Source organism: Callospermophilus lateralis, chromosome 2, assembly GCF_048772815.1.
Source record: "Callospermophilus lateralis isolate mCalLat2 chromosome 2, mCalLat2.hap1, whole genome shotgun sequence".
Classification (NCBI taxonomy): domain Eukaryota; kingdom Metazoa; phylum Chordata; class Mammalia; order Rodentia; family Sciuridae; genus Callospermophilus; species Callospermophilus lateralis.
In genome coordinates, this window is record NC_135306.1 from 149,368,041 (window position 1) to 149,392,139 (window position 24,099).

The 24,099-nt window shown below is 36.5% G+C and overlaps 1 protein-coding gene across 3 annotated transcripts in view; it reads right to left on the reverse strand.

The window, feature by feature from the left end:
- Positions 1 to 431: 431 nt before the first annotated feature.
- The window catches only part of Pold3 (DNA polymerase delta 3, accessory subunit), a 41,431-nt gene continuing 17,763 nt past the window's right edge, over positions 432 to 24,099 (reverse strand). For 2 of the 3 annotated variants that reach the window (XM_076843980.2, XM_076843982.2), the window contains exons 6-12: positions 22,957 to 23,221; positions 21,541 to 21,613; positions 16,946 to 17,111; positions 14,100 to 14,206; positions 9,439 to 9,557; positions 7,780 to 7,858; positions 432 to 2,525 (exon numbers count right to left, since the gene is read on the reverse strand). In XM_076843980.2, the coding sequence (XP_076700095.1) occupies positions 2,323 to 2,525; positions 7,780 to 7,858; positions 9,439 to 9,557; positions 14,100 to 14,206; positions 16,946 to 17,111; positions 21,541 to 21,613; positions 22,957 to 23,221 (1,012 nt within the window). In that variant the 3' untranslated portion in view covers positions 432 to 2,322. The remainder of the gene's footprint in view (positions 2,526 to 7,779; positions 7,859 to 9,438; positions 9,558 to 14,099; positions 14,207 to 16,945; positions 17,112 to 21,540; positions 21,614 to 22,956; positions 23,222 to 24,099) is intronic. The other variant, XM_076843981.2, reaches the window with a different exon arrangement.

The following is a 24,099-nucleotide window of genomic DNA, read 5'->3' on the forward strand; positions in this document are numbered from 1 at the left end:
TATACATTACTTCAGTCTTGACAATCCACAGTAACTCATTTTAGCTCTATTTTGTTAAAAAACCTGAGGCTCAAAAATTTGCCCAAGGTCACACACAGCTAGCAAATAATGAAGCCAAACTAATATAATGTGCAAAGTCAGGACTAGATTTTCTTCTAAATGAACTAAAAAATGAGGTTGGCTGAAAGTAAGATTTCCCACAGGGCTGAAAAAATGATGAAGGAAGCAAATAACTTGTCCATCTCAGACTATGGGTATGCAGTTTTAACAACATAAACTGAAAACCAGTCTTGTTTCTGTTCGGAGTTTAGATAATTGCACATACTGCTGGCTGGCCTGTCAAATAACAGACTCATCAGATATTAGGTTTGAAGCACTGTTTTAAAACAACTTCTCAAATTTATTTAACTCATGTGGATAACATGGTAGAGTACTTTGTATAAAAAGTAAAGGAGAGAAAAAAAAAAAAAGCCACCACTCAATACTAACTTAGCCTCATAGACAGCTCTGAGTTTAGGCAGCATGATGGGCATAGAAATCACAGGACTTGCATTATCCCTTGAAAGATGAAACTCCAACTAGCAACAGATTTTTCCAATTCAAATTCAGTTTTATTAGAGATCCCAGCATAGTAATTAAAAGAAAAAAAGACTAGATTTTTGCTTTTTAATTTTCCATTCCTATTTTTAAAAAAATGACTAGAGGGAATGACAAAAATAACTGTTATAAGGCATTTTTCTCCAGAAGTTGTCTGTCAAGCTTTAAGTCCAGGCTTTCCATCCTTTCATTTTAAAAAGAAAGGGTTTGGGAGCAAGTCAGCCTTGGATTCAGCTTGCTATACAAAGCCTCTGCATTCTCAAGTCCTAGATATACTGCCAGCACTCATCTCCCAGACTTCTAGCCTTAATCAAGTCCATGCTTGGGTGCTAAAGAAGCTCATGTTAACCCAAGGTCAGTCACAATCCTAACCTTCAACAGTAGACAGCTGATTGCATCACTTATGATATACACCAGGCTGAGGTGGAAGGAACAGGTCAGCCATCCCTTGTCTGCTATGGGTGAGTCACATCAGAAGTTGAGCCTGGTTTCCCTTGCCCAGAGCTCACTGTGCAAGATCATTGCCACACCACCTCAGTCCACTATCTTACTGCCAGCCTAGCCACAGTGGAAACTGCTTGAAAGTTACTATATTGGAGTAAGATGATTTTCCATAAGTACAAAAGAAAATGTTTCATTTATCATTTAGACCTACCATTCAGCTTCTCCATTTCTTAAGGAGCCTCTACTATTAGGCAAATAGGAGAGTTAAAAAGAAAGAGGAACAACATCTGTGTATGTGTGTCTTAAATTCTTTAACTTGCTGGCAAACTGCCATTTCTGAACATCCCATTTCCTTGAGAGGGACAAATTCTATGTACGTGTTGTACACTACATGTAGAAGTATATCTCTTTTATATCTTCATGTCACTGTATGGGTTCTCCTCTCTAGGTAATGAAAGTGGGAAGGTGGGGGAGCAAGAAACCACAAAGAGCACAGTATTCAGCATACCCTGTGTTAGCAACATGACAACTCCTCTAATATCATCCATGCTGACTCTAAGTAATTTCTGGTGGAGTTGGATACATCATTAAATTTCTATTTGTGCCCTGCCTGAGGCTTTTCCCTAACCACTAATTGCCAGGGAAGGTCTAGAGAGCTTTTGTGAAAGAAGCAGAATGCAAGCAATGTCCTGGGTGTGTAGCCAGGTGTCAGTGTACCATATAATGGAGGAAGGAGATTACAAGATGATTTTTGTTTCAGCTTTTAGTCCAACCAAGATTGAAGATTTTCAGAAAACAGCTTTATGAGGCGAGGGGACAGAAATGTGGTAGTGGGGAGAGGAGAACACAGGAAGTAGTAAACACATCCAGTAGAATTCAGGGATAAAAACATCCACACAAGTTCACAGAACACAGAGGAACAAGAAGGAACACTTCCTGAACCCTAAGAAGATCAGGGTACAGGGTGAGTGGGGCACAGTGGGTAATTATGAAACCTGTCAAATTAATTTTGAAGTGAATTGTCCTAGACAAGTCAAAGATTGTGCTTTAAAAATGTCATTAGTAGGTAACAGCTTTTTAAATATCCTTTTGCCTCCTGCTTCCAGATGACTCTCTTGGTTAAAAAACCAGAAATAATATAAACCTCACAGGTTAGAAGCACAGTCTTTTGATACTGGTGAGGTGAGGAGCTAGATGAACTTACATAGTAAGTGAGAGCGTTTATATTTCTTGGTCTTCTCCCTTGACCACTCCAAGTCTTTGACCTGCCAGAAATAGCAGTTATTTCCTCTGGAAGAAGCCAGTAATGGACACTTGTCGGTTGGCTTTGCCCAAAGCAGCAGTCCCTTTTTTGGGGCCCTTTCGTTCCTCTTTTGGCTCTTTTTTCACAGTCATGGCAGGAGGTCTTTGGACACAGGATGTCTTCGTCTTAAGCTCTTCTTCACTATCTGTGCAAGATTCACTCTCGTAAACTTTTTCAGTTACTGGAATAAGGGAAAAAAATGGGGACATGGGTAAATGGAGTAATTTATCAAGAGAATGATATGTCTGCCTCTCACCCCACCCCATCCCTGAAACTGAACCTTTCTCCTATTGGGAGACCATATCTAGCTTCAGGTAGAAAGTACATGGGCTTCTGAGCTTACATAGCCTCCTAGCAAGGCTAAGAATTAACATTCATCCCTCCTTCCTCATGCCATTAAATGGGCCTTTATCATTAATTGGGTCCCATTCTAGGCTAGCTAACTTCTAGAGCTCTACATTTGAGTCATCAGTCTCATAGACACCTACTTATAATACCATGCTTTAACTGGTTCTTGCCTATTCCCACTGCTGGTTTTCCTGGTGTTAAAATTTCTGGCCCACTGAAGCTCCCACTCTGTCTAGTCAGGCTCACTGTCATGGACCCTCCTGGCTAGTTCCATCCTGATGTCATTCACACTCTGTACATCTTTTTTTTTTTTTTTTTAAAGAGAGAGAGAGAGAGAGAGGGGCTGGGGATGTGGCTCAAGCGGTAGCGTGCTCGCCTGGCATGCGTGCGGCTTGTGTTCGATCCTCAGTACCACATACATACAAAGATGTTGTGTCCACCGAAAACTAAAAAATATTAAAAAAAATGCTTTAAAAAAAAAAGAGAGAATTTTAATATTTTATTTTTTTTTGTTATTGGTGGACACAACATCTCTGTTTGTATGTGGTGCCGAGGATCAAACCTGGGCCGCACGCATGCCAGGCGAGCGTGCTACCGTTTGCGCCACATCCCCAGCCCCCTCTGTACATCTTAAGCAGAGAACTGGACATTAATTACTCAACAGTTCAGTTCTTAGTTTTGAGTGACTACAAAATAACCCAAGATTAAATACAAGTCTACATCATTAAGATAACTGTCCCAAGCAAATCCTAGCAGATAAAATACTCAGTAATTTAAAGAAAGGGCAATAACAAAATGAGAAGCAAAGTTACTAGTTTTCTTCCTTCCAATCGGCTGAAGGCATAAGTTGTCTGTTCTGCCACTAAAATTCTGCAAATCCTTCTCCAGGGAAACTTGGAAAAGAACTACACCAGTGAGTAGTCATTCACTGTAAGCAAATCCTAAAGGGCTCAGGCAGAAACAGTGGTCTCTAACCATGATGTCACAGAACTGATGAGGATCTCTTCACTACTACTGTATTACATACACCAACCACAAGTCAAAGTACAATGCCACCTTTCTGCAATTTTAGAGAGCTGTAGCATCAATGCCATCTAAATTCTTTCTCAGCCTTTCTGGTTGCAGCAGGTGGTGAAAACATCTTTTCTCAGATGAAAAGAGTATCTTAATATGTACAACAAATGCTCAAAGTATCAAAGTGTTAGGTATTTTCCCCATTAAAGAACATAACAGTTTTGAACTCTTAAATTATTAATAATTATTTCTAATATATTAGTTAACTTGTTCTAAAAGGCCTAGTCTTTGGAATCTAATATATCTGTTTTCTAATACTAGTCTGTTACTTATATTCTCTCAAACTTTAACATTATAATCATCTGGTGTGCTTGTTAAAACACAATACTGAGGGCTAGAGGTGTGGCTCAGTGGTAGAGTACTTGCCTAGCATGTGTGAGGCACTGGGTTTGATTCTCAGCACTACATAAAAATAAATGAATAAAATAAAGGTCTATCAATATCTTAAAAAAACAAAACAAAACAAAACACCACATTACTGGATTCTATCTCCAAAGTTTCAGATTTAGTGGGTATGGGACAGGAACTGAGAACTTGCTTTTTTAACATGTTTCCAGATGACTCTGATGCTGCAGGTCTGGGGATGTTATTTTGTCATTGTCCTCCCCATCCCCGTTAAAATGGGGATAACACTGTACCTCAGGATATATAGATAAGCCTAACAGTCTTTGGCAAGTACTCTTTAGTGCTACTTTTTTCCTGCACAATAGACTATGCTAAAGGTCAAATGACTACTACCACTATAGCATTCCTTCACACTATCCATCTAATTCCATTAGGGTTGCATAATTAACAATCCCCTCCCTAAGAGTTCCTATATTTCTTTACTTTCAAGAGCCTAGTGCTTGCTTTGATGACTCCCACCAACTTAAATGCTAAGAAATTTATATATGTGTGTATACATATACACAAACAGATACATATTTAAAGAATATCAAGTGTGTGTTTGGTTTTTTGGTACCAGAGATTGAACCCAGAGGCACTTTACCACTGAGCCATATTCCCTCTTCACCCCCGACCTTTTTTTAAATATATCTATTTTTTAGTTGTAGTTGGACACAATACCTTTATTTATTTATTTTTATGTGCTGCTGAGGATCAAACCCAGAGCCTTGCACATGCTGAGCCACAACCCCAGCTCCATTTTTTAAAATTTTATTTGGACACAAGGTCACACTAAATTGCTGAGGCTGGCTTTGAACTTGTGATCTTCCTACCTCAGCCTCCTGAGTTCCTGGGATTACAGGTGTGTGCACCACCATGCCTAGAATATCAAGTGTTTCTGAAGGTCTTGCTACTCAAATTGTGCTCCCCAGACTAGAGACATCAGAATTATTAGAAATGAAGAATCTTAGGTCCTACTCCTGGCCTACTGAACCAGAATTTCAATTTTAGCAAGATCTTTAACTAATAGTCTTTTTGAGAAAATACTTAGGGAATTTCCATGGACTACCTAATAGAAAGCAGGATCCCAGAACACCAACCCCATCTCACATGCATCTTCAAAAGCATTATGTAAGTGGCTTAACGGGACAAAATTATGAGCTGTGATTTATTCGATATTTTAAATTAGCAAAGTCTGAAGAGCCATCTATAAAAAGGAAACCATTACTAATAGTTGGTGTATAAGCCTTTGCTACTTCATAAACTATATTCTGTATTCAAATGGCAGCATGTCTGAAATATTATACTTCAGCATCAATTAGTTTGTTATTTCACTACTTCTTAATGAAGCCACTGGCTGCCTCATTGCCAATTTTGTGTAATACATTGCTTAGGGGAGTTAAAAAACAGCCAGGGCAGCACTGACAAAATTTCATAAGCAGCACACTCAGTACACCTTAAAAGCTAAAAGGCATGTTTCTATGTTCAAAGTTGTAGCCACTTAAAACTATAGGACAAAGGAGATTTGGACTTAAAAATTCCAAGTGTTTTAGCTGAACAACATGCTATCTTTCTCAGCTTTCATTAACAAAAATATCTGGGTTTTTGGTTATTACCAAATATCTTGTAAATAACCAAATATCTTTGGTTATTACCAGGTATCGTTTCCATTTAACTACTTGGCTCTTAGAAATCCACCCATGTCAGAGAGGAAAGCAGAACTCCTTTGTTGGTAACCAGAGCCAAAATTCATTAGGTTGAGTTTGGATTAAAAACCTTACCAAAACAGTGCAATGTTACCACAGTTTTCACTCTTGCATCCAAGGCTCTTAACAGTCCTATCTGAAGACAGAAGTGCAAAAAAGTCCATATCCCACATCTGGTCAAAACTTAAGTACTGTGTCTTGCATAAAGCAATTAAGTAATTAGCCACAAATTTCTAATGAATTGTCATAAAGATACCTTTAACATTTTTTTTTGGTGGGGGTGGGGAGGAGGAAAAATCTGGCACTGGTTTTTTGTTCTCTTTGAACTAAAAGAGGGAGGGGAAAAAAAAGACTAAGAAATTCAATTGTATATACATTTGTTACCACCAATGGCCAAACCATTGTCTTGAAAATGAACTATATTAGAATACTGAAACCAAAAAACCAAACCAAAACAACAACAAAAAGTCATAAAATAAACTCCCACTCAAAGTCAAGAATCCATAGACTTGTCAAAGAAATCAGGCATGAAAAACAGAATAAGTTATAATCCATTTATAATGTGTCAATGTATATAATAATGTATCAAAATGCATTCTACTGTCATGTATAACTAATTAGAACAAATTAAAAATTAAATAAAAAAAAGAAACTTGGCATGAAAAGAGAATTCATACACGTAAGGAATTGTATTACCTAATCACATGCTACCATCAAAATGGCAGGGGCTGGACTGGGGCTGTAGCTCAGTGGCAGAGTATTTGCCTTGCAAGTGTAAGGCACTGGGTTAGCTCCTCAGTACCACATTTGAAAAAATAAATAAATAAAGATACCGTGCCCATTTACAACTAAAAAAATATTTTAAAATATGGCAGGGGCTTTTTACGAGGAATGAGAAGTGGTAATTAATGGGATGGGGCACACAACAGACAGATGTTTTCACAAGTTTTAATAACCACATTGCCTAGAAGTTGATTCTTCAAAGCCGATCAAACTTTTAAGACAGAAATTTGAACTAGAAAAGGAAATCAAGAAAGGGGGAAAAAAACCCTCTAGAAGATCCAAGATGTGGCTAGTGCCACAAAAGAGAGAAGTAATAATTATGGGTGCTCCAACCAACAAGAGGTTTATAAACCTAAATCTAAAACTGTTTCCAGACACAAAAGCACAATATTGGGATCTGAGCATCTCATTGGGCCTCAAGTGCTAAATCCTAAATGCCTCACAGAAGTCTGGTCTGACTGTGGAAAGGGCAGAAGCAGCATTTTGCTTCTGAAGAATCAGCTAATGACTCAAAACCTTAATTCTAATTCCCTTCTGGGCCTTCATAACAAGCACATGCTTTTACCTAACATGGCTAAAAAGAGAAACAAAGGAAGCAATCTGGATGAGTCATACTCTTCTAAGAGCAAACGGGACCAAACACCAAAGACTCTTGATTCTCTCTTCAGAGTCTAATCATCTGTAGGTGCTTTTTCCCCCACTGTTCAAATTCAAGAAACAATCATTCTAAAACAACAAATGTTTCTCGATGTCTATGACAATATCTTAACTTTGTATTGTGATTTCCATCTTGAGAGTCTTTAAAGATAATTAATTACCTCATCTGAATCTTCATAACAACCCACCTTCAGGCAAAGTATGTACCTGCCCTCTATTCTATGGATCAAACAACTCCCCACCAGAAATAACAAGACCTTTAGACAAGATCTCACTTTTATGATGTATGGTCCAAATAAGAACCTGAGTGTTTTGACCTCTATACTTTGCTACTTAATGTGTGGGCTACAGACAAGCAATATCAGCACCACTTGGGGGTGAGTTATATACACATTCTGAGATGTACTGCTCTACATAGGATTATGGTTCATCTCTGTGGTGAATAACTTTCTCTCTGGATTTGGAGCCCCAAATTTATCTTACCTATGCAGCCTTCCTCATCCAAAAATGTTTTAGATTTCAGTACACGTTTTCGTTTTCTTTTGTTTTCTCCACTTGAACTCTAAAAGATCAGAGGAAGATCAGAGGATACAATGTTAAGTTGACAAATGAAGCTGTAGAGAAAAACAACGAAAGCTTTTTAATCGATAACAACCACTGCCCAGTATTCCATTATGATTTAAAAAGCTGAAAGAGGACCAACCCTACCACACAGATAAGTCAGATATACTGTATGTACACATTTGATGTTTCAGTGATGATGAGAAGAAAAGTAGCATGCTGAGGAAAGAACTGTATTCATTCTGCCAATAAGTTTTTGTGGTGCAGTACGGGCACCATGGTTAAAAAGACAAATTGGATAAGGATGTTAGTGGAAGACAGAGTCAAGGAGAGAGACCATTGCAATATACTGTGTAAGAGCTTTAACGGGGCCAGATATTAGAGAAGCACACAGCAATGGTCCTTAAATCAGACCAGGGATTTCTTAGTAAATGCCCAGGCCATAGACACTTGCCATGGTCAGCCTTGGCATTTCAATGGCATTACACCCACCAAGTTTAGACTGAAACAGGTGTTACTAATATTACTTTCCTCTTAACTCCATGGGTCTCTTTCACTCCCTCTTCCCTTCAGCTAAAGATAAAATCAGTGCAAGATTTAAATAAGTCTTAACGCAATGAATTAAGGACAATATCACAAAAGAAAAAAAAAACCTTGTCAGTGTCCATTCTCAACACTTCACTACCTACACTGATAGAGGCACGCACAGTTGAAGAGCATTCAAAACTGTATTTCCCCACTTGTTCTCATCCAGTTCTTTTCTTGAAGAACTTTACCAAAGCAACAAATGTTCGTGAGTCCTTTGTTCCCTTCTCTTTTTCACACTTTGCTCTGATGCAGGCATTACCTCTTTCTTTCCCTGCTTTTTGTGGTACTGGGGATTGAACCCAAGGATGCTGTACCACTGAGTTACCTCTCCAGATATTTTTATTTTTTTTGAGACAGGATCTCACTAAATTATAGCAGGACTTCTTTTTGCACAATTCCAACAGCAGCTGCACATCACAGCAGCCCTTGTACTAAAGGTCATGGAAAACAAAACCGCTCCCCAAATCCATCTCTAACCTTCCCGCGACTGACCCTTAATAAATCTCCCTAGGCTGGGGATATAGCTCAGGGCTGGAGTTACTTGTCTAACATGTGCAAAGCCCTGGGTTCAAGCCTCAGTTCCACAAAAGTAAAATAAAACAAAATAAAAGCTCCCTTTCTAGCTGGGCACAGTGGTGCACGCCTGTAATCCCAGCGGCCTGAGAGGCAGAATCAGGAGGATCCCGAGTTCAAAGCCATTTAGTGAGGTGCTAAGCAATCAGTGAGACACTGTTCTCAATAAAATACAAAATAGGGCTGGGGATGTGGCTCAGTGGTTAAGTGCCCCTGAGTTCAATCCCCAGTAACAAAAAAAAACTTCCATTTAGTGAGAAGAGAGGGAATACCCATTCTGGTCAATCTGTAGGGGAGCAAAATAAGAACCATGTACTGGCATTTGTGATTTTTACAGCAAGAGAAATGACTCAGAATAGTAACTGTAGATCCTTGGGCAATCAAGGATACATGGAAAGGAAGCCTCCCAGTGAAGTTTACCTTGACAGAAGGAGGCTCAGGTTCAGGCTCAGACTTCCGCACGGGATCAGGAGATGGAGATACAGGAGGAGGTGGGGACGGTGACTTAGCTTCATAAGGCCCAGGAGAGTCTGGGAAGACTGAAATAACGGAACAAGCTTAGATAAGAGAACTACAAGCTCAGGCTGGTAGAACTTCTCCACTGGCATCTCTATGCCCAGCAAAGAAGACTTTGCAAACAGTAATTGAGACCAACCAAGCACTCTGCAGTTATGAACTTATCTTTAAAATATACATTAATTTTGTACAACTAAAATCAAAGAATCAAAAATTATTAGTGCTAGAAGTACCTTAGAAGTCATTTTAGCTAAATGCTTTATTTTACAACTTGGTCAGGGCATGAAGTTGATTTATAAATATGAACTGATTACCTTCCATCTTTCATATACTTTACTTTACCCTCACAACCACCCTAAGAGACAGATACTATTTGCATATTACAACTGAGTAAAAAGAGGTTCAGAGAGATTCCTTCACTTGGCAAAGTCACACAGCTTGTAACTGAGACCAGAAGTTTTAAACCCAAGTCAGTCTGGTTACACAGCCTTCCTAAGCCAACTATTCATGCCACCTAATGATTCATGACCAGACATTTTCTCTTTAGATCAAGTAAGTGTAAATAATCCTCAGATTACACCAAATGCTCCATGCCAGTCTTTGTGATCTGAGGATTATTTGCAATATTCTGAGGGGTTTGTAAGATTGAAAATTTCCTGCCGATGGTAAGAGCATGAACTTTGGGGGACAGATCATCTTTGAAATAAAAACTCAGTATTTTGTATGGGAACTATTTCCAGGCTTGTTCTGCTATACCGAGAGTGAAGAAAAGAACACTTTTAGGATAGAAATGATGTTATGGAAGTGGTATCACCTAAGAGTGCACCAAAGAGAACCCATCATTTCTCAACATTTGCAGAAACAGTGGTCCTAGCACAAGGCCCTATTAGAAGAAAAATGAAAATCCTCAGCTGACCTATTGCTTAATCACCACAAAGAAACTGCTGGTCAGGGGATTGGGTAGCTGCTTAGCCTCACCTGCTCCCTAAACTTCCTGGCTGCATTCAAACTCTTAGCACAAGTCTTGGATCTAAAATTCCCCCAACTGATTAGGTCAGCATTAAAAATTATGACAGTAGAGGGTTCAAGGCCAAATGACCTAAAGAGGTAAAGCAGAACAAGGGCCAGAATGAAACAATAAATTACACACTTCGAGTATGAAATGGGCCCCAAAACTTTATAAGTGCTGGGAAACAAAAGACAGAACATAAAGGCAAAGAGGTCCAGCTATTAACCCAGCTCAGGGAAATTAGCACATGATGGGAGCCCAAGCAAAAGGAGTATCACACCCCAAAACCAAGCACCCATTGTGCTAAAGCAATAGCTGTTAAGAACTGGGCCATAATGGCAGATGTGTTACAGTGGTCAGAGGAAAGTTTAAGCAGTAAGGAAGCCAAAGAAAAGGAGTTTTGAGTACTCACAGTAATAAATTTACTTATTCTATTTCCAGTTCTGCAACCACTTGACTTATCCAAGGAAAACACTTAATCCCAGTAGCACCAGCTTAGACCCCTCTTACCACACTGCATTGCAGCTGTGTGTTTACCCACAACCACCCTCTAGACTCTGTGCTCCAAAGAGGCAGGGATGCCACAATTCCCCTGGCACCACAGAGCAATATTTTTTTTGTTTTGTTTTTTAATAAAGAAAAATAATAATTTTCTGAACTAAATTTAGGATGAGGAACATCCAGGTTAAGGAAGACTCAGCACAGACTCTTCCTTTAACATGTCCCCAAGAGAAATATTATAATAAAGGAATGTTGTGATCCCCCCTCATAAGAGGGAAGAGAACAGAGGAAGAATCAAGAGTCCTTAATAAAGAAGAAATTTCAACCCATGCCTGGAAGATGGAGAGCAGATGGGAGAAAAGTGACAAGGAATCATCAATTACATGATTCAGATGATAGAGATTACTATCTATTATAAAATTTCTGAGTTGAAATTATGTTTATCTACTACTTTGTTTAAACTTTAAAAAATATTTTAAGGTAGGGTAGAAAAAAACTAAAATTTTCTAGACTTAACAAACGCTAATCATTTTTTCTTATAAAACCCCACAAATCTCTACTATGTGTTTTAAACACCTAAGATTTCAAAAACATTTCTTAAAAAAATTTGCCCAGGGCTGGGGCTGTAGCTCAGTGGCAGAATGCTTGCCTAGTATGCATAAGGCACTGGGTTTGATCCTCAGCACCACATAAAAATAAACAAAAAAATAAAGGCATTCTGTCCATTTACAACTATTAAAAAAAAATTGCCCACATTCATATGTTGGAATAGAATACAATGTTAGTTTGCCTTAGTACTTACCATCAAGTTGAGCTTTCTAACTCTTAGAACAAATCTGCAACTCTTCAGATGAAAGATACTGAAGTAGTAAAACAGAACTTAAGCCAGGAAAGCAACTTTTGATGGGGCAGAATAAGAACTGTGGTAAAACTAATTTCAGGGATCCAGCAATGGAACCACTTGTTTGTTAAGAGTCCTCTGGCGGAGATGGGTAATTAGAATTCCTGGAAAGCATTCGTAGCTTCCTAGGACCCAAGTTTTTAAAATATCTAGCCTTACCTTAAGAAAGGTATTTTAAAGATGAGGAAACAAGAAATTAAAGAAGTGAAGTCATCTGCCTGAAGTCACATAGTTAAGTGGTGCAGGGGAAATTTAAACACAGTCCAACTTCAAAGTCCTTACATTTCCTCCATTCTTGCTGCTTCCCTGCTAACTATTAGCTTAAGATAGCTAACATCATATAATTAGTGCAAAGAAATAAAATGATAATATGTTAGAGGCTGTAAAGATTTAAAATAACACTGGCTTTGAGACAAAGAAATTTAAGAATAAAATGGCAGAGGTTTATAAATTTAGTCAGGGGCCAAAAAGTATCTGGCCAGGGGAGAATATTTGAGAGCCTCTGCTCTCTGCATCTGTTACTTTAGGTTGCTCACCTCTCTCACATTTCTTTGCATTCCTTTCCAAACTAAATAGCTCCACCCATATTTCTAATCACCCATGGGTATTATTATTTTTGTGGGCTATGGATCAGAAACTAGGGAGAACATTTCAGAATTATGTAATGATGTTCAATCAACCACAGTAATTCCTTGATTTAAAGCTGACTCTTACTACTACTAGAGTATTTAGTGTTTTGGTTTTTTTTTTTCTTTTTTCCTTCTCTCTTCTCCTTCTCCCCGTGGTGCTAAGGATCGAACCCAGAGCCTCACACCATGCTAGGCAAGTGTTTGACCACAGGAGTTACATTTCCCAGGCTTAGCTTACCTTTTTTTAAAAAAATATTTTTTTTAGTTGTTGATAAAACTTTATTTTATTTATTTATATGCAGTGCTGAGAATCGAACCCAATGCCTCACACATGCCAGGCAAGTGCTCTACCACTGAGCCACAACCCCAGCCCCTTAGTTTACCTTTTAAATGTATATTAGGCTGATGGTTTCAAAGCCTTGTCCAGAAACATAATACTTAATGCTTACCCCTGAATGGCAGGATCTAAATCTGTAAGAGTCAAAATGGTACTTCTACCCCAGAGATTCAACTTTCTAGGGCTATTTTTTAGATCTGTTCATTTGCAATACAGTCATCTACATATACAATTTGTTTCTTAACTCACTTATTACTATCCTTTTGTGGGAAACCTCTTTGACAGCAACAGTAGGTTCCTCTTTTGCATTTTTTTTTTTTTTTTTGGGCACTGGGAATTGAATCCAGGGCCTTGTGCACACGAAGCAAGCACTCTACCAACTGAGCTATAACCCCAGTTCCTCGTTATTCTTTAATCCCTTTTAGTATCAGTTTATTTGCATTGTGTATGTACTTTTTAGTGATACTGAACTCCTTTGGATTGGATTTCCCCCTAGTACCTAAAATGGTTTACGCCAGGAATTCTTGGAGAACTGGTCATGGTAGCTTAAGCTTTTCACCAACTGTTTTTATAAACATGACTTTGAAGGTAGCATATCCAGCAAATAAATTCATCCCAGCTATCTTTCTCTTTAGCCTCTCTATGTATACTTTCCTCTATATTATGTGGTATGATATCTTGGTTCTTCAGAATACTTGACATTCTTTTAAAAAACATATTAATTTTCCTGGCCAGAATCTTGCTCTTATTCTATTTGCTTATCTAACATTGCCCATGGTCTAAAACTAGAAGGGTCCATAGTATCATTCCCTTTCAACAACATTTTTATCATGATTTTATTTCTATGGTGTGGAACACCAATATCCTTGGTGCCTAGAACATTACAATTCTTAAGATTCACAATAACACCCCCTTAAAAAAAAAAAAGAAAGAAAGAAAACGTATTAGACAGTATGTATACTAGTAGTACTTATCCTCTTTCCCTTTTTGTTGGTTATTTTGGCGAGTTACCAAAAGGTCATGGTTCTGGTCAAAAGGCTAAAGTAGATTTCAAACAAAAATAGATGCTATATTCTCTCAGTGCTAGGATTACTACTCTCATTATGACCCATAATAAATTACTTTTTTGGCTCCTTCAGCATCATAAGAATTGATACTCTTAGTAAAAAAAATAATAGCAATACCCACCTTCATCTTCACTGCTATCAGTCTGAGGAAGTTTGATTCTTCGCCTCTTTTTCTTCATGATTTCAGTTTCCTTTGTTTCATCATCAGATAAATCTACTCGCTTCCCCCTGTTGCCATGAAGAATAAATTAAGCATGTTACATAGAGCAAAAATGTAAGTATTTACATTCTCCTATGAATCTCACTTTATAACTCATGATCTTAATTCCAGAGGGTAGAAAAGAATAATCAAAGTATACCAATAAAGATTCTTTTTAAGGATATACTGTCAACCAACCATAGCTAGGTCACTTCAGAAGGTGACCAGAATAAAAAATTTCTCTAGCTCTCTGTAGACCACTGGCAACTGCAACCAGGTTATCAAGAATTTTTCTCAATGCTTTCTTACTTTCCCCATTGGCCTGTTTGTCATTTGACACAAATTAAATCAGCAGCTATTACCTATACATAAGGCTCTTTGCTAAACACAGAGGATGCAAAGATCAGGAAGGAAAGACTGTTCTCAAGAAGCTCTGGCTGACATGACCAGCTATATAATACAATATAATAAATTTTAATGGAAAAAAAAATACAAAGCATGACTATTACTTGAAAACTTTAAAATCTAAGTAAAAGTTCATCAGAAAAGAGAAATATTTTAAAGGGAAAAACCAAAAGGAACAAAGATATGACATAAGGCCATAAGGTGATTCTTATGAATAATAAAAAAACCTAGACTTCATCTTGATATTATTTAGCTTCTCTGGATATTCCACCAAAATTCATTTAATCAACAAATAATTTATCCAGGGCACATCATGTGTTAGAAATGAATAGGAATTAAGACACATCTTTTGTCATCAAGCACCTTATGTCTTACTTATTTTTAAATATCAACCTTTCTTCTATTTTGAGCTAGAAAGAGAATATACTAAGCTCAAAGTAAGTAAAAGGAAATAATAAAGAGCAGAAATCAATGTGATAGAAAACAAAATTAAAGTGAAAAGTTGTCAGTTGGGGGGTAAAAATAAAGTTAATAAACCTTTTACATGGTTGATTAAAAAAAAGAAATGTTTCTCACCAATCAGAAATGTAAAAATGAGGGACTGGGGTTGTGGCTCAGAGGAAGAGCACTCGCCTAGCATGCGTGAGGCACTGGGTTCAATCCTTAGCCCCACAGGAAAATAAAATAAAGGTATTCTGTCCACCTACAACTAAAAAAAAAAAAAAAAAAAAATTTTTTTTTAAAGAAATGTAAAAATGAATTTTTTAGTGATAACTACAGATTCCACAGATATTCAAAGAACAAAGCTGTTATTATTAACAACTTTATACTAATAAGCTCAATAACTTAGAATTCCTTTAAAATTACAACTTACTCAAAAATGATCCAAGAAAAACTAGAAAGTTTGAATAACTCTATTTAAAAAAAATCAAATTCACAATTTCAAAAAACCTCCTATGAAGAAAATCCAAGCCTAGATTCACTGATGAACTTTATCAAACATTTAAGAAACAAATATATCTATACAAATTCCTTTGGAAAACAAAGAAACTCTTCTCAACTAATTTTGTAAAGTTAGCACAACCTTGACACTAAAACTTGGCAAAAACATTACCAGAAAAGAACTGACCTACAGTTCCCGTAAAAAGAGAGGAAAAAAATCCTTAGTGTATATTAATAAATCCAACCCAGAAAAATATAAAAATAATACATCACAACCAAGTGAAGTTTATCCCAAGAATGCAAGATTGGTTTAACAGTTTAAAAAATCAATCAGTATAATTCACCACAGTAGCAGAAACACCATAAGCATCTCAATAAATGCAGAAAAAAATTATTAAAATTCAACAGCCGAGCTGGGGTTATAGTTCAGTGGTAGAGCACTTGCCTCACATGTGTGAGGCACGCACTGGGTTCGATTCTCAGTGTCGCATAAAAATAAATAAATTAAGATCTTGTAAAAACAAACAAAAAAACAACATTCAACATCTATTCATGATCAAATCTCTCAGCTTAGGAAAAAAAACTCAACCTGGTAAAGGGCATCTACTAAAAATCTACACTTAGTATCACGTTTAGTAATGAAATACTGAATGCATTCCTGGCAATAACCACCAACAGTAAGTATTATACCCAGAGTTTGGGACATTTTAATCCATATGTATCACATGTTCCTAGGAGGCAAGGTCTACTAGACAGAGCCTTAACCCTCTGAAACAGCACCATTTTGTTGATGTTTTCTGCTAAAGTTACCCCAACTTTGCCACAAAAGTCAGGTCTTTGTGGGCCTATCAGTGCTGACAGTGTCCTTTAGAATTTCTTTCAACAGACTAATTCCTACCAACTATGAGGTAGTGTCTCAAATTCCTGGATCCATTTTTAACAGCTTGTGTGCTTTTTATTTTCTTTTCTAATTACATTTTACCACTTGAAAAATAAACTCATTGATATAAAAAGAAAACAAAGAACTTTTTCTCTTAAATTTGACTGGAAACAGTAACCTTTCATTTGGCAGCTTGAAGTAAAACACATATGCACACACACACACTCACACACACTTTTAGGTACTTATGCCATGTCCACATGTTTAAAATTAAGTAAGGAGAAAAAGGATTATCAATTTAGATCAATGAAGCAAAAATGAGACTTTGGGCCCTAAATCACCCAAATTGTCTTGATTTCACAAGACTATTTCACTAGATAAGCTACTAAGCTTCTCTCTCCACTTTGGTTGTGTGGTTGTATCCCTAAGGCATTAAGAAGGATTTACTACTCAACTGAAAAGTGTCCTCTGTCAATAAGCCCAAATAGACCTCTCACCCCCAGTAGACACTCTTCCCTCACAAGCGACAAAATTTTCCTACCATTTTTTTTCCTTCTGCTGCATCTTAACAGGCTCTGCTTTTTTGCTGGATTTCTTCAGGTCTGCAGGAGTTGCCAGTTTTGGTTCAGTGACAGGCACTTGAGGTTGCTCCACTATTTTTTCTTCTTTCACAGCTTGTTCTGAATCCAAATTGACTTTAAGTTTATCTACAAATAAAGTATAGCTGACGATACATAACCCCATGGTGCAATATTAATCCATCATTCTTTTGACAGTCCACTATGCGCCAGGTAACATATTAGCAGCAAGGCTAAAAGGATTAAAAACAGTCTCTCTCCTAACAGATCCCATAGTCTATTCAGAAAATATTTTTCCTTTTTGATGGCTACTCTAGCTATAACTGTTTTCATTTCTGCCTTCCACTAATCTCTCATCATATCACAGCCCCACAGGCCAAATGATAGTAAAAGCAAGGCTTAGAAACAAAACTTTGTGAGGTATCATCTTTCTAATTTTTTAGATAAGGAAAACTAAGAATCACAGGAATTAAAAGATGCTTCCCAAGAAAATATGGTTTACAAATGACATCAACAGAATTTGTAGCAAGACCTTTCTATCATATTCAACCTTTTAATACCAGGCTATCTTATATCTTATATTATTTTAATGATAAAATTGAAAGACATATTTTAGTTCAAATCATCTTTCCTCCTGAGCAAGTTATTTTATCTAAAAGTCATTTTTCTCTGTAAAAATTGGGATAATAGATACAAGATTTTCATAAGGCTTCAAAAAATGCATTATAAGAGGTTAAATGACTTACCCAAGGAACACTGATAGAAAAAGTAAAAGTGAAGATAAGGACCTGGTTTAACTCCTCAAAATTCTGGTCTCTTTCCTACACCAAACTAAAGAACACGAAAACAACTACTGTGCAACGCAGAAGACTAAGAAATGCAAACAGGGTGGGCCTAATCATCTGAGAAACTATAGAAGCATATAATCTTGGTTTCAAGCTGAACTCAGGAATAGCTTTCTGCCAGCAAGGTCACAAAATACAAATAAAAAGCTGTAAACCAGCCGGAGATTCCTCAAAAAGGTTTGGTTGCAAATTTTATCATAGTTTAAACCATCTATTGTATAGGAAAAATAGAACAAAACAAAACAAAACACTGACATTGTAGTTTTGGCTGTTATGCACAGCTTAGAATAATGATTTTTTATGTCATGTATATTACTTGAAAGTGTAAGGGATGGATCTGAATGTAAAATGCAATCCATTTATACTTTTGAAAACTTGAATGAGAAACCTGAATGGTGGAATCCATCAGCCAATGGTGATACATTTGCTTGAATTTTTAATACTGTTGTTCTCAAGTACCACTGCTTTTCAAACTTTCCATCAGAACATCCCAAACTGAACAGGAGAATAAATATGTTTCAAATGATAGAATACCATTTCTTTTTATGGCCAAATAATATTTCACTGTCTGGATATACCACATTTTGTTTATCCATTCATCTAATGATAAATGATTTTTGGATTGTTGCCACTTTTTGGTTATCATGAAAAATGCTGCTATGGACATTTTGTACAAGTTTTTGTGTGGGAATACTGTTTTAATTCACCTGATACCTAGGAGTGGAATTACTGGGTAACTCTGGTTTCATTTTTAAAGTACTGACAAACCATTTTCCAAAGAAGTACATTATTTTACACTTTCTACAACAACGTATGAGGGTTCAAATTCTCCACATCCTTGCCAACACTTGCTATCATCCAGCATTAAGTTTAAATAGTTCAAGTCCCCACAACAAACTCTCTTCATCCAACTCTAGAGCTTATTTTCATTGCAATGATCTTGTCATGTGTCAAATGCAATAAAAAAATCATAATTTTACCCTGAACATTCAGCCTTTAAGAACATCTGTTAAATAAATCAACTTTGTAAGTGTTTCTTTTATTAGGTGAATAATCTTCTTACTTTGTCCAGGTTTTCCCTCTTCCTTTATTACATGTTATCATAACATCTGTCTAGTAATTACACTGATTATTTTATTTTTTCCATATATTTCTCTCTCTCTCATTTGTATGTCTTCTCCAAGTAAAACATTACAGCCAAGGGCCTTTTGTCTTTTGTTTAACATTGTACCACCAGTACACACAGTAGGTGCTCAATCAATATTTGTTAAATAAACACATGAATAAATAAGTCTATTTTTATGTACAGTTTGGTATTTTTTTCCAAAACAAGCAAATATTCAAGTATCTTATCTATTTTTAAAATACTAATTTAAAATATCACTGTTTCTTAAGGTTACAAACATAAAACCACCCCCAATCCTGGGTCTCATCAAAATTGCCAAGAAACCATAATTTGCTTGGGTACTGGGTGGCCCAGTACAGTGACATCAGCATGATGTGTTTTCACAGAAGCCCTTTGATGCACTGTGCTTGTAATAATACAAATGTTGTTTCTCAATAACCTGAAAGTATAACATTTTCTATATGCTTTCAGAACACAAATGTTCTTCTTTGATAGCTTTCATGGCAAACAAGAAACTATTACCTTAGTCCCTTCCTTGGCTACCAATTTGGCCATCAGAGGCAGAATTCGACTAATTTTCTTTGCATGTAACAAAAATTTTCCCTAAAACCTCTTCGCAAAACTGAGATTCCAGGGAAGTGTGCCATAATTATTCTGCTTCTCTTGAGTTGTTCCTATCCTAGTATTTTGTCACATATCCTCAGAGGTTGTGTACTTAATATTAGAAGTAAAAAAAAATGTGACAATTGATTTTTTTTCCAAAAGGAAGACTTATTATTATTCTAAATATGGGAGAGTTTTGGTTTCCCAAAAACTATGTTTAAATGACCATTACTACTTGGGCTTGTCAAAATCATAATGAGGTCTAATTCATTATTGTGAATACTCTAAGTGAATGATCAACAAATATTATGAAAAAATCTTCATCATCACTAGCAATTGGAGAAATGCAAATTAAAACTACACTGAGCTGGGCCCAATGGCACACATCTATAATCCCAGCAGCTTGGGAGGCAGAGGCAGGAGGATCATGACTTCAATGTCAGCCTCAGCAACTTAATGAGACCCTGTCTCAAAATTATATATATATATATATATATATATATATATATATATATATATATATAAATCACATGTGTGTGTGTGTATATATACATATATTTTTTTAAATAAATAAATACACACACACACACATACATTCACATACAAATATAACTGGGGATGTGGCTCAGTGGTTGAGCATCCCTGGGTTCAACCCTAGTACAAAAAAATAAGTAAAAAAAAAAAAAAATACTACACTGAGATTTCATCTTACTCCAGTCAGACTGGCAATTATCCAGAATATAGTAACAACACATGTTGGCAAGAATGCTTTCCCTACTTTTAAAAATTGGTTCTTCTTAGTTATACATGGTAGTAGAATCCATTTTGATAAAATTATGCAAGCATGGAATATATCTTATTCTAATTAGGAGCCCCATTCATACATTTTTGGTGGGACTGCAAATTGGTGCAACCATTCTGAAAAGCAGTATAAAGATCCCTCAAAAAACTAGGAATGAAATGACTATTTGACCCAGAGGACTTAAAAATAGCATACTACAGTGACCCAGCCACATCAGTGTTTACAGCAGCACAATTCATAATAGCTAAGCTATGGAACCAACCTAGATGCCCATCAACAGATGAATGGGTAAAGGAAGTATGCTATATATGCACAATGAAATATTACTCAGCCATAAAGAAGAATGAAATTATGACATTTGCTGGCAAGTGGATTGAACTGGAGACTATCATACTAAGTGAAATAGGCAATATAAAAAACCAAAGGTTACAAATTTTCACTGATTTGTGGAAGCTAAACCACAATTAAGGGTGGGGGGAGAGGAAGAGGAGAAATTCAGGAGATTAGACAAAGGGGAACAAACTGAAGGAAGGGGGAATAGGAAGAGGAAAGACAGTAGAATAAATCTAACATAATTTTCCTATGTACACATATGAAAATACCTAAGTGAATCTCACCATCATGCCCACCCACAAGAATGGGGTCCTAATTAGCATAAGATATATTCCATACTTGTATAATTTTATCAAAATGGATTCTACTGTCATGTATAAGTAAGAAGAACCAATTTAAAAAAATAACTAAAGAAAGGCAAAAGATTTGCTTTTGAGGACCTTTGGGACATAGGAATAATTAAAGTCATACAAGCAAAGTGATGGCAATATCAATGACACTGACCTCAACATTATACTGTGTAAATAGGCAGTCTCCCTTTTGTTTTGAACATCCATTTTCAAGAGGCTTATAAAGTAAATATATCATTCTTGTTTGTCAAGGCAGTAAGTAGAAGTTCAAATAGTAAACTACCTTCCAAGATATCTCAATTGAGCCCAGCTAACCCAGAAAATTCACCTTGTTAGTTCATTACTTTCATCAACATATGATTAGTATATTGCAAATGTATGTAAGGAAGCAGGAGTGCCTGGATGGGCAAAAACTGGTAAGATGCCATTCATCTCAGGTTTAAAATGTTATTTCATTAACATTCACTTATTAGTCAAAGGAAAATAAAAACATGCTTACTCATAGCAGCTTTTCCAAAAAAATTGCTCATCACATTCCCCTTTCCTGGTACTTTGCTGCCTGTTGAAGATGCCTAAAAACATGGAAAAGAAAACACATGATTTTTTTCCTAGTGTTTAGGCTCCTCTTAAAGTAGCATTGTCTTGAACAATCTCTTCAATAACAGCACTGGCCAGTAGTACAGACTCTATGTAATCATGTGAAAATGTGTAAGCATTAGATGATAGTATCAAATGTTAATTTCCAAAGCTTTACTTCTCATAGTTCTTGTAAGAATTATTATCATCCATGGACATGTTTAGGTTTTTCTTGAGCATATTTTACAACAATGTAGATTAAGAGGATTAAAAAAGATCAGAAGCAATACAGCAAACAAAGAGGGAAACAAAATATTACGTTTTTAATAATCAGTAGTAGACTTGAATCCTGGTTCTACTTTTTTTTTTTTTTTTCCACTTTCATTTTATTTGTTTATTTTTATGTGGTGCCAGGGATTGAACATGGTGCCTCATGCATGCTAGGCAAGTGCTCTACCACTGAGCCACAATCCTGGCCCTGGTTCTACATTTAACAGCAGTATAACCTCTACGCAAGTTATAAGTTTAGGCTTTAGTTTTATTACATATACTATAAAAATGGTAAGATCCAAAAAGAATTGATAAGAGGATTTACGGGCTGGGGTTGTGGTTCAGCAGTACAGCGCTCGTCTCGCACGCGCGGGACCCTGGGTTTGATCCTCAGCACCACGTAAAAATTAAAAGAGTGAAATAAAGGTATTGTGAATAAATATTAAAAAAAAAAAGGAGGATTTAAGCAAAGATCAAACCACTGGCATACAACAGAAACTCAATAAATGTTTTGTTTCCCTCCACCCCTCTTTTCCTCTTCCAGAGCAAAAGCTTAAAAATGACAGTGATGATAACAGTAGTAACAATGCCATACTTTCCTGAATATTTTAAATGGCACCTGACATTTTTATTAAGTCAAACCCAAATAAGTGAGTAAAAGAAGGAAAAGATTCATAAAATAAAAACATTAACTACACTAAAAAGGTATATATGGCATAGACGAGAATATAAGATATTCTCAAAATGACACATTGCTAATACATAATTTCTTGAACTTTGTAATTTTTGACGCATTTTCACATGCATTATTTCAACAGGCTCTCATAATAATCTTACAATGTGTATAGGGTAGGCATTACCATTTTATAGAAAGGGAATGCAAGCATCAGTGACAAGTATCAGCCAAAGAAAAAGGACTTGAGAATACAGTATTACAGGGATCAAAGTGGTAGAAAAATCAGAACTAAATGTCAGAACCTTACATAATTAAACTACCAAGGGCACTAGTAATGCTTTCCTGGATAACATTCCACACTGTAATAAAGGTCCATTTTCAAAGAAGACTTACATTTGTTACTTCTTTAGTCTCTATTTTGGTCTCCTTGTTTGTATCTTGGCTTTTAGAAGCAGCTTTGGAGGCAAACATTCCCATAATTCCCTTGGGCTGCTGGGAAGCCTGTTTGGAGGCAGGTGGGCCATGACCATTGGTTGTCAGCTCATTACTGGCTTGTGTCTCACTGGATGCCTGAAGATTTGACTGTTCAAAATTGCTAGAAGATGAGGATTCTGTGGGAGCTCTAGGGACCGCAGCTGCACATTGTATGGCACTAAACCTAAAGACAAAATGGTATTATTAATTTGATGCCAGTATCAAACTCTTATTTTCAAACTCTTGTTTCTTTCACATAATACCTTCTAACCCCTAATATTATAAAACTAGGGAATGTTAGAACTAGAATGGATTTTGGAAAAACTTTTGTACAAAATTTTCATTTAGATAAATAATTGGAGAGAAACAAGTGATCTGTTCTAAGTTATCCATCTAGTTAGTAATAGAGCTAGATTTGGAATCAAATAAGGTATTTGGAATACCTTATTGAATACTCTTGCTTTTTTGAAAAAAAAAATCCTAATTAAAAAAAATAAGAATATACAAAACAATAATAAAAGATTTAATAATTTTTCTATCCTTAGGAAACCAAATGGTTACCCCTTATTTAAGGACCTTCCTCTTATAAGGCCAGTTACACAACAACTATTGACTGAATCAGAACTAAAAGCTCCGTAGGGTGCAGTGGTGCATGCCTGTAATTCCAGCAGCTTGGGAGCTGAGGCAGGAGGATTGCGAGTTCAAAGCCAGCCTCAGCAACGGCGAGGCACTAGGCAACTCAATGAGACCCTGTCTCTAAATAAAATACAAAATGGGGCTGGGGATGCTGCCCAGTGGTCGAGTGCCCCTGAGTTCAATCTCTAGTACCCAAAAAACAAAATAAAAACTAAAAGCTCTAAATATTAACACATTTCCTGGCAACTCTCCTGGCCAGAGTGGTTATGCTTTAAAACATGGAAGCTAGAAACAGAGTCACTGGCTCTTATAACTTGTGGTCCTTCACAGCCATTTGCTACTAATTTCTTTCTTTCTTTCTTTTTTTTTTTTATTAGTTGCTCAATACAATGATCTTGACATATCATACATTTGATTCAAACAGGG